This window comes from Cicer arietinum, chromosome 6 (assembly GCF_000331145.2).
Source record: "Cicer arietinum cultivar CDC Frontier isolate Library 1 chromosome 6, Cicar.CDCFrontier_v2.0, whole genome shotgun sequence".
Lineage (NCBI taxonomy): Eukaryota > Viridiplantae > Streptophyta > Magnoliopsida > Fabales > Fabaceae > Cicer > Cicer arietinum.
Window position 1 is genome coordinate 48,840,124 of NC_021165.2, and position 12,995 is coordinate 48,853,118.

The following is a 12,995-nucleotide window of genomic DNA, read 5'->3' on the forward strand; positions in this document are numbered from 1 at the left end:
TTTATTATTATTTGTGCATGCTCACTCGCTCCCAGGAGTCTAGTTTGCTTTTTGATCTAGTAATTGAACGAACTGCTCGTAGGCGAATAGAACAAATAAAAGAAATGTGTGAAAGAGCACCAAGAACGTTGGAGGATTATTTCACTCCAACAATATATTTTACTAACAACATAGCTAACCCACTTGTGGAGGCAAAAAATTTCAAGCTTAAGCCAAACTTGATAGCTATGGTCCAAACCTCTACTCTTTTTAGAGGACTACCAACTGAAGACCCCAACCTTCATCTAAAGAGGTTCATAAGGATGGCAGACACCGTAAAATATAATGTTGTTTCTACAGATGCCATAAGATTGAGGCTATTTCCATGGTCTTTGACTGATAAGGCTTCAATCTGGTTGTCATCCTAACCTGCTGGGTCTATTACCACTTGGGATCAACTGACCAAAAACTTTTTGAAAAAATATTTTCCACCATCAAGGTCTTCTAAACTTCGAGCTGACATCCCCAACTTTGTTCAATTGAGCAAGAGTCCTTATATGAAGCATGAGAGAGATTCCAAGACATGATCAGAAGTTTTCCGCATCATGGCTACCAGATATGGAAACTTGTTCAGATTATGCACAATGGGCTTTTAGTTCAAAGTAGAAGTAGTATTGATGCTGCTTGTGGAGGCTATATTCTAAAAAATAGCTTGAAGAAGTATATTTGTTGGTGGAAGAAATAACTACTCATAGTTGTCAATGGAGTTCAAATGATAGACATGTTAAAAAGCAAGTTGGGATGTACAAATTGGAGGTGAAGGTAGATAGAATCGCTAAGTAGCTTGAGACTCTGATGTCTACACAACTTCAACAAACTTCTACAGCCACTCCTCCTGGTGATGTTGCTGAACTTTTTGGACTTGTTGACGAAAATAATTTGGGCAATTCATGGACTAAGTAGATTGATGAAGCCAACTATGTCAGCCAAAAAGATGGTGATGCCAAGAAGAGTATGCAAGATGCTTTGGTAAAGTATATGCAAAAAGTTGGACATCTTTGCATGGGTGTTCTGGAAAATTATATAGGACAGACATATGAGAGGTTGAAGGTCATTGAAAGTAAAATAAAAGCATAACCAATTCCATCTACTCATACTTTATTCTTTGACCTACAATCCAGGTCGAAAGCATCTTGCATACTCTAATTTCTCTTGGGGAGGACAACAACAAGGGAAAACTCTAATTTCTACAAGCCACCACATGTGCAAAGGCAAGAGGATAGGAAACCAAATCTTCAAGATGTGCTGGCCAAATTCATATAAAAGACAGACGAGATGTTTCAGAATATGGAGAATCAAATCTCAACTCGATTTGGCAATGTGGAAACTCAAATGTCTAATATTGTTAGTCTACTAGTACCAAGACATGTGGAATCATTGCCTACTCAAAAGGAAGGACAAACAACTCCAAAAGGGAAAAAGGTACATCCTAATAAAAAGGAAGGACAAACAACTCCAAAAGGGAAAAAGGTACATCCTAATGAGCTTTCTTCTAACAAAATTGAGGAAGACCATGAGTTAACCAAAGTAAGTATTCCATTCCCTCAAAGATTTAAAATTGTGCATAATGATTAAGTAGTTTGCTAGATTCCTTGAGATTTTTAAAAAATTGCATATCAACATTCCTTTTGCTGAAGCTATTGCTCAAATGCCCAAGTATACTAAACTTTTAATAGAAATAATTTCTAATAAAAAGAAACTAGAGGACTTCGAGATGGGTAAGCTTAACCAGGAATGCTCTGCTCTAATCTTGAAAAAGTTGCCCCCTAAGCTTAAGGATCCTGTTAGTTTTACTATTCCTTGTACTATTGACAACTCTCATTTTGAAAAATCACTTTGTGATTGGGAGCTAGTATTAATTTGATGCCTCTGTTTGTTTTTTAGGAAGTTAGGCCTACAAGAACCCCAACTGAATAAAATTTATCTACAGCTTGTTGATAGATCTATTACCCATCCTCGTGGGATAATAGAAGATGTTTTAATAAAAGTGGATAAGTTTATTTTTCCTGCGGATTTTATTGTTTTAGATATGGAGGAAGATGCGGAAGTACCAATTATATTGTGGAGACCCTTCTTAGCCACCGGAAAAACTTTGATCGATGTTCAACAGGGAAAATTAACTTTGAGACTGGGTGATGAAGAGGCGGAATTTAAAGTGTTTAATTCTTTAAAAATTTGTCTTCATTTGCTTCTTGAAACTTCATTGAGGATAATGATATTAATGATAAGGTTATTTATGACAATTTCGAGAATTTTAGGATGCAGGACCAATTGGAAAAAGTTCTTATTTTGCATGATCCTAGTTTTCTAATGGGTGGTGAAGAAGAAGAAATTCTATTGTTTTAAAAAAAATCATTACTCATAAAGAAGTTGGAGTAACCATAGATTTGAAGAGTTGGTGAGAGACGATATTCCAAGACCTAAACCATCAATTGAAGAGGCTCCTAATCTTGAATTGAAGCCTTTGCCATCTAACTTGGAATATTTTTTTTTTTTTATGTCCACCTTCTTCTTTGCCTGTTATTATTTCTGCAGATTTGACAAATACCACGGAGGAGCAATTATTGAGGATTCTGAAGGAAAACAAGGAAGCCTTTGGGTGGACCATTCATGACATTAAGGGAATCAATCGTTCGATTTGCACCCATATGATTTATATGGAAGATGATAGTGAACCTCAAGCATTACCTCAACTTCGCCATAATCCTAACATGCAAGAGGTCGTAAAAAATGAAGTAACAAAGCTTCTTGATGCAGGTATTATATATCTCATCTCTGATAGTAAATGAGTGAGTTTGGTGCAATGTGTTCCCAAGAAAGGGGGTACTATTGTCATGGAAAATGAGAAAAATGAACTCATAGTTATATGAAATACCACCGTGTGGAGAATGTGCATCGATTATAGAAAACTAAATGATGCCACAAAAAAAGACCATTTTCCCCTCCCTTTTATTGATCAAATGCTTGAGGATTGGCAAGGCATGAATATTAGTATTGTCTAGACGATTACTCCGGTTATATGCAAATACCAGTTGATTTAAATGATAAAGAGAAGACCATTTTTACTTGTCCATATGGTACTTTTTCATATAAAAGGAAGTCATTCGGCTTATGCAATACCCATGCCACTTTTGAAAGATGCATGAGTGCTATTTTTTCTGATTTGATTGAAAAATGCATTGAGATTTTTATGGATGATTTTACGGTATTTGGATCCTCATATGATAATTGCTTGCGTAATTTGAGTTCAGTGTTGCAGAGACACTAATTTAGTGCTAAATTGGGAGAAATGTCAATTTATGGTGCAAGAGTACATCATTTTGGGACATAAAGTTTCCACTAAAGGGATTGAGGTGGACCTCGCCAAAATATAGGTGATTACAAAATTACCACCACCAAACTCTATTAAGGGGGTGCGTAGTTTCTTGGGTCATGTTGGATTTTATAGGAGATTTGTAAAGGAATTTTCTAAAATTGCCAAACCCATGACAGATCTCTGTGCCAAGGAGGTCATTTTTAAGTTTCATGACTTGTTCTTGAAATCATTTAATTTATTAAAGGAAAAGTTAATTAGTGCTCCTATTGTTGTTGCCTTTGATTGGACTATTTCTTTGGAGTTGATGTGTGATGCTAGTGACACTATTGTGGAGGTAGTTTTGGGGCGGAGAAAAGATAAGATATTTTATACTATTTACTATGCTAGTCGTACTCCTGATGCTGCTCAGAAAAATTTTACCACCACTGAAAAAGATTTGTTAGTAATAGTGTTCGCATTTGATAAGTTCCAACATTACCTTGTTATTTCCAAAGTTGTTGTTTATACAAACCATGCAACTATTAAGTACTTGCTTGGTAAATAGGATGCCAAATCCAAGTTGATTAGATGGGTTCTATTATTGCAAGAATTGACTTGGAGATTCGAGACAAGAAAGGATTAAAAATTCTTGTAGCTGACCATCTATTGCGCCTTTACCATGGTGTAATGCGACCTACAGATGATGGGGGGATCAATGATATTTTTCCAGATGAACACCTTATGAATGTTTCACATGTCCCATGGTACGCAAACATAGTTAACTACCTTGCACTTCTCTTATCAAGAGAAGAAAAAACTTGTATCTAATGCTAAATGATATTTATGGGATGGTCCATAATTGTTTAAGGTATGTGAAGACAAGGAAATTAGGCGAGGTGTCCCTATGCATGAGGTTATCGTTGAACATTGTCACTCTAAAGAGGTTGGTACATCTAGGAAAGATTGGTCTTTACAATTAGATGATGCATTATGGGCATATAAGACTGCCTTCAAAACCCTCATTGGTATGTCTCCTTATCGGCTTGTTTTTGGTAAAACTTGTCATTTTCATGTTGAACTAGAACATAAAGCACTTTGGGCACTCAAATTTTTAAATTTTGATGCACAACTTAAAGGTGAAAATAGGTTGCTCCAACTGAATGAATCGCATGAGCTTCATCTTGAAGCTTATGAAAATAGCAAAGTTTATAAGGAATGCACCAAAAAGTGGCATGATAAACACATTCAACTACGCGAGTTTCAGATTGGCGAATAAGTTCTAATTTATAACTCATGTTTGCGTCTTTTTCCAGGAAATTTGTGTTCAAAGTGGTATGGACCCTACACTGTGTCCCAAATATTTCCTTCAGGGTATCTTTAAGTTACAAGAGATGATGGTAGTGCCTTTAAGGTCAATGGCCAACACGATAAGAATTATAAGGAAAGACTTCTTCAAGTGAAGTCTGTCAATTTCCTCAAGAATTGATTCACATTTTAGCTTACTGTCAGGTTTGAGACGTTAAACAAGAGATCGTAGAAGGAAACTGTATTTATTTTTTATTCTAGTTTAAATTTATTATTTTTGTTGATTATTTTTGTTTTAGGAAATAAAAGCTCCAACTACAAGCTCTTTCAGGAAAGTCACTTTTACTTTCTCTCATTTATTTATTCATTTAGTCTACTATAATATTCTGCCTTGAAGACCATGCTTATTGCTAGTGTGGGGGAGAAAATATTTTTCGATGCTTGACCTCTTGTAGTGTTCTTTGCTGGTTTATTTTACTTAAATTATGTGTTTGAAGTTTATCCTATAAACCATTATTGTGTTTGATTTTTGAGCAATGCCTAATGATAAACATGTTGTCAGGGCTAAATTGTAACTTTGAAATTATGTGTGCTAGATAAATAGGTTCTTTGGTTTTGACACAAGAATTTCCTATTGTGAATAAGTTGAGGTGTCTTCAGATGGACCAAAATTGAAACAGTTAAGCCTAATTTGAAGTAAACTAAATCCTTAACATAGAACAATTGAGGAGTAAAAACTTCATGAACTAAGGGACAAGAAAAAGAAGTAATTGACAACTTAGTATTAAGAATTAAATATATATATATATATATATTACACTACAAGAAAACATTGATATACCTACAGAAAATTATCGACGGATTTGAGTCCGTGAGTAAATTATATTTTATTTAAGGAAAAGCCGTGAGTAAATATGTTATAAAATAAGTTAATTTTTTTAAAATTATTTTCCACGGTCATTATGTGGGTAAAGTTAAAATAACGCGATTTCTTGTAAATTATTTTTCGTATTTTGTTTATCATGATTTTTCCGTAGGTAAAATTTACGGAAAAATTAGAAAATATATTTGGTTTTTATTAACTATTTAAAAAAAAGTTTTTGTTATTTTTTTATATGACCTTGTTTAGAAGAAAAAAAGGGAGAAACCTCTTAATAATACTGATACTAAAACCTCACCCTACTTCAAACTATCCCCTTCAACCTTTGGTCTCTCCATTTGAACCCTAAAATTTTAAATCCAAATTCTCAAGCTCTCTCACTGTGTTGTCTTGTTCGCTATTTCACTGCGTCGTTCTTGCTATGTGACTACCTTTTTAACCCCATAGCTCATCGTTTCAGTCGACAATTGCTCCGCCGCGGGGAATCCTACATGTCCCTCCCGCTGTGTCCAAACCGCTAGTATATCTCTTCATCCTTTCTCAAACCTTTTTCTCTCTACTATCTTCAACGAACCCTAATCCCCAAAAACCCCGAATTCAATTACGAACAAACCTAAATTCACCTTTCTCGTTTCACTTCGCGATTTGCAATAGCGAGTAAATGCTATTCTCTTTCCAAATCATTTCAGTTTGCGATTTCAATATTTATTTTGGTAATCCTGCTTGTTAAGTGTCATTAATTCGCAATTTGCTGAATGAGGTTGTCGGTTTGCGATTTGTTATTTTTTTGAGCTTATATGAGTGCTAATCTAAAATTTCAATTTACACTGACTTTGGTGTGTGCCACTATGATTTTGTTAAATCACATTTTTTTTGTATGTTGATAATATGAAATGTAAATGATTTATTTGCATTGCCATCAGAAGAGAATTTTGCGATGATGCCTGGCACAAGTATGGGTGCACCACATATTGCAGGTCTTGCTGCACTTATTAAGCAGAAGTTCCCAAATTTCAGTCCTCCAGCCATTGGTTCTGCACTTTCTACTACTGCGTCTCAGAATGATAAGAGTGGTGGACCGATAATGGCTCAGCGATCGTGTGCTTTTCCAGATCTAAGCCAAACCCCGACTACTCCTTTTGACATGGTGGTATGTTTAATACTATTAGAATTTCATGATTGTTAGAATTTATGAATAAGTATGGTGATATGATTAAAATGAATGTTGAGATCATCCTTTTCATTAAAATCCAATGTGATCAGTTTCATGCTAATGTCATTGGAAATATTCAAGGAAGAAATCCAGAGATTTGCTTGAGAAGGTTGTTGGGCAAGGTGATCTTACTAGTTATAGAGTTCCTTGCTGCTAAGGATGATCTAACTCCATATTCAAGGGCAATCCAAGATTCAGTCAAGGTATTACATTTTCATCCCAGTGTTATCATATTATTGAATAAGTTGTGCACTATTTCATAGCTAAACTTGTCGGTTCAGAATGTTATCATCTATTTATTTTTGGTGTAGGTTACTCGGGACTTGGGAATAGAGGCACCTATTCACGTAAGTATGAAATTAGGCGATTCAAGTAACGTGTATAATAAAATTTTTAGGGTTGCAGAACACTCTTATTTGAGCATCCCAGAAACTGAATTTCAGAAGAAAAGAAAGCAATACCATTAGCTTCTGCAAAACTCTCTTATTTTTGCTTCAGGTGTTTCTCTGAACTTTTCTTACCAAAACTTGACACAAGATGCACACACTACAAGTTTGCTAAATATTCATTTTTCTGTTGTTCGACTGTTGATTGTTAATTGGCAAAAAAATGTGTTGATTGTTAAAATAGCTTTCTATGTTGAATTTACAGTTGTGACCACAACGACATTTGTTGGTTTGGTAGCATGTCGTGCATATGCAGTGAAGAAGAACTCTTCTGCCTAGTCATCAAACAACTTAAATTATGGTAACAGTTTTGACATAATTGTGAATTTGTGTTAAGTATTGTATACAAAACCTCATCGGGCGACTTTAAGATAAAGTCTTTTATGCATAATAATCACTAATTTCATTTATTCTTTGTTAGGTTAAGGCTTGTTATATGTAGTTATTTTCCTCAATATGATTGTGGATTTTCAGTCTGATTTTCATTGTGAACTTTTTAGGGGGAAATAACATTGATTTGATGAAATTACAGTTATCGGTTTTTTAATTAGAGTATGCTTGAAATGTTTCACACATACACACACACTTTTTGATCAATTAACTCTATACGAGCCAGTCTTTAGTTGAACAGTCACAAAATATATACATGTCAAATTGTCAATGTCTCAATACCACTGAACTCTTGTTTAATTTAAAAGGATTGATGTAAGAAATGAACCCAAAAATTTTCAATGTCTCAATGCCACTGTACTCTTATTTGATACTTACAAGGATGGTATTGTATAGTCTTTCGTAGCTCTTTTCTTTTAATAAGTTTAGGACCTAGCTTATTTGGCTTATTAAATATGAACTCTAAAAATGCATATTAAAACTAATCATGAAAAGATACACTTTGAATGTATAACTCTATATTGAATATGAACTCTATATCAATGATTTAAGAAGTAGAACAATGAGGGAAAAATGAAAGATACACTTTGAATAAAGGTAGAAGAATAATGCATGAAAGAGTTAATTTGTTTAAGTTATGATGTGGTTTAGTTTTATTTAAATGTTTATTTTTCTATTTTGATGTTACCCACGGAAATGCTATCGGTAAGGTTTATTCATGCTATTTTTGTGGATAATTGTTTTCTTTCAAACTTGACACTACCTACAAAACTATCATCGGTAACGTTATCCACGGAGAAGCCGTGATCAAGTTTATCCACGGAAATGTAATAAGCATACGTTATTCAAGGCTTTTCCGTCAGTAAAAAAATTCCTACAAGCCAATTATCTACGAACTCGTGTCCGTGGATAATCCATGGATAATTTTACGTTACCTACGAATTATTCGTGGGTAAAGTCAAAATTGGCTGTAGGTAATGACAGCTTTTCTTGTAGTGTCATCTCGCTTATTAGTTTGGAGGTTACTCACACTAGCAGTCAAGTGAAAGTTGAGGTGAAGTGTTGTTTCACTAAGTAGCTTGGAGATTACTTGCACTAATAGTCAAGCCAAAAGTGGAATGATATCAAATTAAAGAAGAAAAAAAATAAAGTTTTGTTTCATAGAGTAGCTTGGGGATTACTTGCACTTACAGTCAAGTCAAATGTGGAATGATATTAAATTAAAAAGAAAAGAAAAAAATGTCATGAACAAAAGGTTGAGTTGTCTAGTTAAATCAAAGAAAAATGTCGCTAGTACTTGACACAAATAAACCTCTGTGTTATATGATAAGGATGAAACTTTATGAATAAGAAGAATTAAATGAATTGATTGAAGAAAGTCTCAAGGCATTGACTGTTAAAAAGCAATGAGGTTAACCACACACTTTGAATTGGAATTCATTTTACTTAGTTGGCATAGTGTAGAAGTTGTTTGATTTAGTCTAAACAATTTAGAAGGATTCTTGCTCAAGTTAAAAAAGTCAATGATGATGCTCTTTATTCTTTAAACTTTGTCTTAGAATAAGACTTTGTTTGAGTTCAAGAAAAGGTTGAGTGAGGGGGAGTTGATAAATCTATTTTTATAGGATTTTAAGAGCGTACTTGTCCTCTATTTTATCTTATTTTATAGTTTTGATGTCAACTTCTTCTTATTTATTTATTTATTTATGATATTTGCATAATTGATCATGAAATTATAAAATAAGTCAAATTGGTCAAATCTACCAAGTTTTTAATGCAAAAATACTTATCAAGTTTAATATTCCAATTAATGAATACAAGAGGTTTGTTGCACATTTCAAGAGTTGAATTTTATGATAACAAAATGTTGCCAAAGAAAGGAGGAAAGTTGTTCATAAAGAAGGGGAAAGGTTATTACAAAAAATTAGAATTTTCTTGTTATCATTTAACATATTAAATCTTTCAAGACAAAATTTATTTAATCGGCTGAATGTTGGTACAGTTTTTAAGAAAAAACAAGGCTTTTAAATTTTTTAACGTTAAATAATGACGGCGCTATAGCGTATAGTATAACTGAATTTTAACAAATTGCAATTATTCTGATATATATTATTTTACTACAAAGTGTTGTCAATTGTCAAATAGCTACAATAATGATGCTATAACACACTATTACTTGGTGAAATTTAAACAACCCACGGTTTTTTGCATATGCAATTTACAAATGTTTTTCTATTTGTTTTCATAAAGTGTGGAATGTAAATATTTTTATGATTGGCCACTTGAAGAAAGGTTAGTAGTTCAATATGAACGAAGATAACATAATGCACCTTTCTGTATAATTCAAATTTTTTCTACTATATATGTGTGCTGATTACAACTTCATTTTTAAGTAATATATATCGAAAAAGTTTAATATAACTAAAATTTATAGCACAAACATTACAATAAATAAATAAATTTTTTTTGTCAAGGAATAATTAATTAATATGATACATTAATAAAAAATAATTGATTACTTTTATATATATATATTTGAGACAATTTAACTATAAAGTTGATATAGATAGTTAATTTGTCATAAAGAAAAATACAGATTTATCTTGGATAGTTAAATATGATATTTGTATTTTTCGACTTTACAAAAGTTAACTAGGTAAATTTTGTTGATAAAAAACACTAGGTAGATAGGTGTGTTTTTATGTCAGTGAATGAAATACAAATTTCTTAGAAAAATATAAATGTATTACTAATGATAATTTCACTTGGATTTAATAGGATTACAGGCAAGATAGACCATTAACGATTGGTTGAGTTATTTTAGAATCCAATCTTTTAACGATTTTGCCCCGAAAAAAATAGGATCTTGCAATTGATAACAAAAAATCATAATTTACATATCTAAATTTTCACTAAATCTACGTCTAAAAAGATAATATTTTTTTAAATGATAATAAGATAATTGACAAATTTTTATCTCCATAAAACTCTTCTATATATAAGTACACTATTGGTGTGATAATAAGATAATTGACGAATTTTTATCTCCATAAAACTCTTCTATATATAAGTACACTATTGGTATGATGAATTTTAATCACAACACAACATTATTGAAAGAGAAAAGAAAGTTTAATGGAGAAAAAAATTATGTTGCAAGATTTAGAAGCTATGATGGAAAAGAAAAAGAACATTCCTTTCAACCCTAAAGTTCATTTCACTTTAAATGTAATTTTAGCACAAGTTGCTCCACATTTCTATACTAATGATGAGTTATTACAAATTGAAGAATTGCATCAACGTGTTTGTCAAGAAATAAAGTCACCTCTTATTTTACAAAACACTATGAAAAAAGAAATTGGTAATAATAAAAAGAATAGAGGTTGCTCAAGTAATGAAGGTAGCATGTGTTCTGAAGAAAGAAGAGTGAAACCAAAGATCATGAAGGAAAAAGAATTACCACAACCACCAAAATTGCCTATTCATGTCATGAATAAGATCACAAAGTTGAATGGTACTAAAGTAAGATATGTTATGTGCAAGAAGTTGTTTAAAACAGATCTCAATATAAATAACAATCGTCTTTCAATGCCACTTAAAAAAATCAAATGTGATTTTCTCACTTAGATAGAGAAGAAGTTATTAGATACAAAGGAAGAAGATAAACCTCTTGGGTTGGAAGTGATTGTTTTGGATTCTTCGTTTAGAGAATTTACGATGTCTTTAAAAATGTGGAAGATGCACAATAAGTCAAAGATACACCCGACTAGTGTGTATAATCTTATTAAGAAATGGAGGCTTCTTGTATCGCAAAACAATTTGAAAGAAGATCAAAAACTCAATATTTGGTCATTTCGGGTCAATGACAAGCTACACTTCTTACTCGACGATTAGAATTCTTAGTGAATGATGTTTTCTAACATTGGTTACTTGCTTTCGTGAGTAATAAATAAAGTTAAATGGTACTTCTTATAATTTATTGTTCAACTTGACTGATCAAGTTATAAATTTATTTTATTTCCTCTTTTTACAATTTGCACTTTGTACAAGTTATAATAGTTTAGTAAAAAAAATTATAAACCTATTTTTATATAATTTTAATAGGGTATTTGCCTGATATTTTATCTTATTTTATAGTTTTTATTCCAACTTTTTTTTATTTATGTATCGTATTTACAGAATTAATCATGATATGATAAAATAATTCAAATTGGTCTAATATAATAAGTTTTTAGTGCAAAATATTAAATTTAATATTTCAACTTATGAGTACAAGAAGGAAGTTTGTTGCACATTTCAAATGTTGAATTTTATGATAACAAAATATTGCAAAAGAAAAGGGAAGTAGTTTCCAAAGAAAGAAAAAGGTTGTTGCAAAAAAATTAGAATTTTCTTATTATCAGCTAACATATTAAATCTTTAAAGAAAAAATTCATTTAATTAGGGGCTGATTGTTGATACATTTTTTAAGAAAAAACCAGTCTTTTACATTTTTTATTGTTAAATAATGGCGGCGCTATAGTGTATAACATAACTGAATTTTAACAAATCGCAATATATACTATTTTACTACAAAGTATTGTCAATTTTCAAATAGCGATTATAATGGACGACTATAATGATAATGATGATATAACACACTCTTACATGGTGAAATTTGAACAACCCACGGTTTTTTGCATCTGCAATTTACAAATGTTTTCTTATTTGTTTTCATAAAGTGTGGAATGTAAATATTTTTATGATTGACCACTTGAAAGGTTAGTAGTTCAATATGAACGAAGATAACATGATATTTGTGGTGATTACAGCTTCATTTTTATGTAATATATTTCAAAAATGTTTAATATAACTAAAATTTATAGCACAAACATTATAATAAATAAATAATTTTTTTTTCTGAAGGAATAATTAATTAATTTGATACATTAATAAAAAAATTTGATTGCGTTTATATATTTATTTAAGACAATTTAACTATAAAGTTGATATAGATAGTTAATTTTTCATAAAGAAAAATACAGATTTATTTTAGAAAGTAAAATATGATATTTGTTTTTTAAATACAGTAAGAAAAGGATATTAGTTTTTAATTAAATATAAATAGGAAATTTGTTTTAAATACCGTTATAAAAGGATATTAATTAGTTTTTCGACTTTGCAGAAGTTAACTAGGTGAGTTTTGTTGATAAAAAACACTAGGTAGGTAGGTGTGTTTTTATGTTGGTAAATGAAGTAAAAATTTCTTAGAAAACTTAAATGTATTACTAAAGATAATTGCACTTGGATTTAATAGGATTACATGGTAGATACCATTAACGATTGGTTGAGATATTTTAGAATCCTATCTTTTATCGATTTTGCCCCTAAAAAATAGGATCTTGCAATTGATAACAAAAATAAAATCAGAATTTACGTAACTAAATT

General features: G+C 31.4%; 2 protein-coding genes and 1 non-coding gene across 3 annotated transcripts; 2 read left to right on the forward strand and 1 right to left on the reverse strand.

Annotated features, from left to right (window-relative positions):
• Positions 1–485: 485 nt before the first annotated feature.
• LOC113784599 (small nucleolar RNA R71) lies at positions 486–591 on the reverse strand. Its single transcript, XR_003470680.1, has one exon. It is a non-coding gene; the product is annotated as a small nucleolar RNA R71 (small nucleolar RNA).
• A 723-nt stretch (positions 592–1,314) lies between these two features.
• LOC140920764 (uncharacterized) lies at positions 1,315–3,899 on the forward strand. The gene is made up of 6 exons (XM_073369586.1): positions 1,315–1,566; positions 1,619–1,891; positions 1,970–2,171; positions 2,575–2,796; positions 3,072–3,244; positions 3,600–3,899. Exons 1-6 carry the CDS (start codon positions 1,315–1,317, stop codon positions 3,897–3,899), a joined length of 1,422 nt encoding a protein of 473 aa, XP_073225687.1.
• A 6,804-nt stretch (positions 3,900–10,703) lies between these two features.
• On the forward strand, positions 10,704–11,195 carry LOC105851201 (uncharacterized). The gene has a single exon (XM_012711799.1). The coding sequence runs from the start codon at positions 10,704–10,706 to the stop codon at positions 11,193–11,195; it is 492 nt and encodes a 163-aa protein (XP_012567253.1).
• The last annotated feature ends 1,800 nt before the right edge of the window (positions 11,196–12,995 follow it).

Excerpts from the sequence above, each read along its gene's own strand:
- LOC140920764 (XM_073369586.1), top strand. The coding sequence starts at position 1,315 with ATGTTTCAGAATATGGAGAATCAAATCTCAACTCGATTTGGCAATGTG. Across the intron at positions 1,567-1,618 it reads AAGACCATGAGTTAACCAAA|TTTGCTAGATTCCTTGAGAT; the intron begins GTAAGTATTCCA and ends ATGATTAAGTAG. Across the intron at positions 2,797-3,071 it reads AACAAAGCTTCTTGATGCAG|TTGATTTAAATGATAAAGAG; the intron begins GTATTATATATC and ends TGCAAATACCAG.
- LOC105851201 (XM_012711799.1), top strand. The coding sequence starts at position 10,704 with ATGGAGAAAAAAATTATGTTGCAAGATTTAGAAGCTATGATGGAAAAG.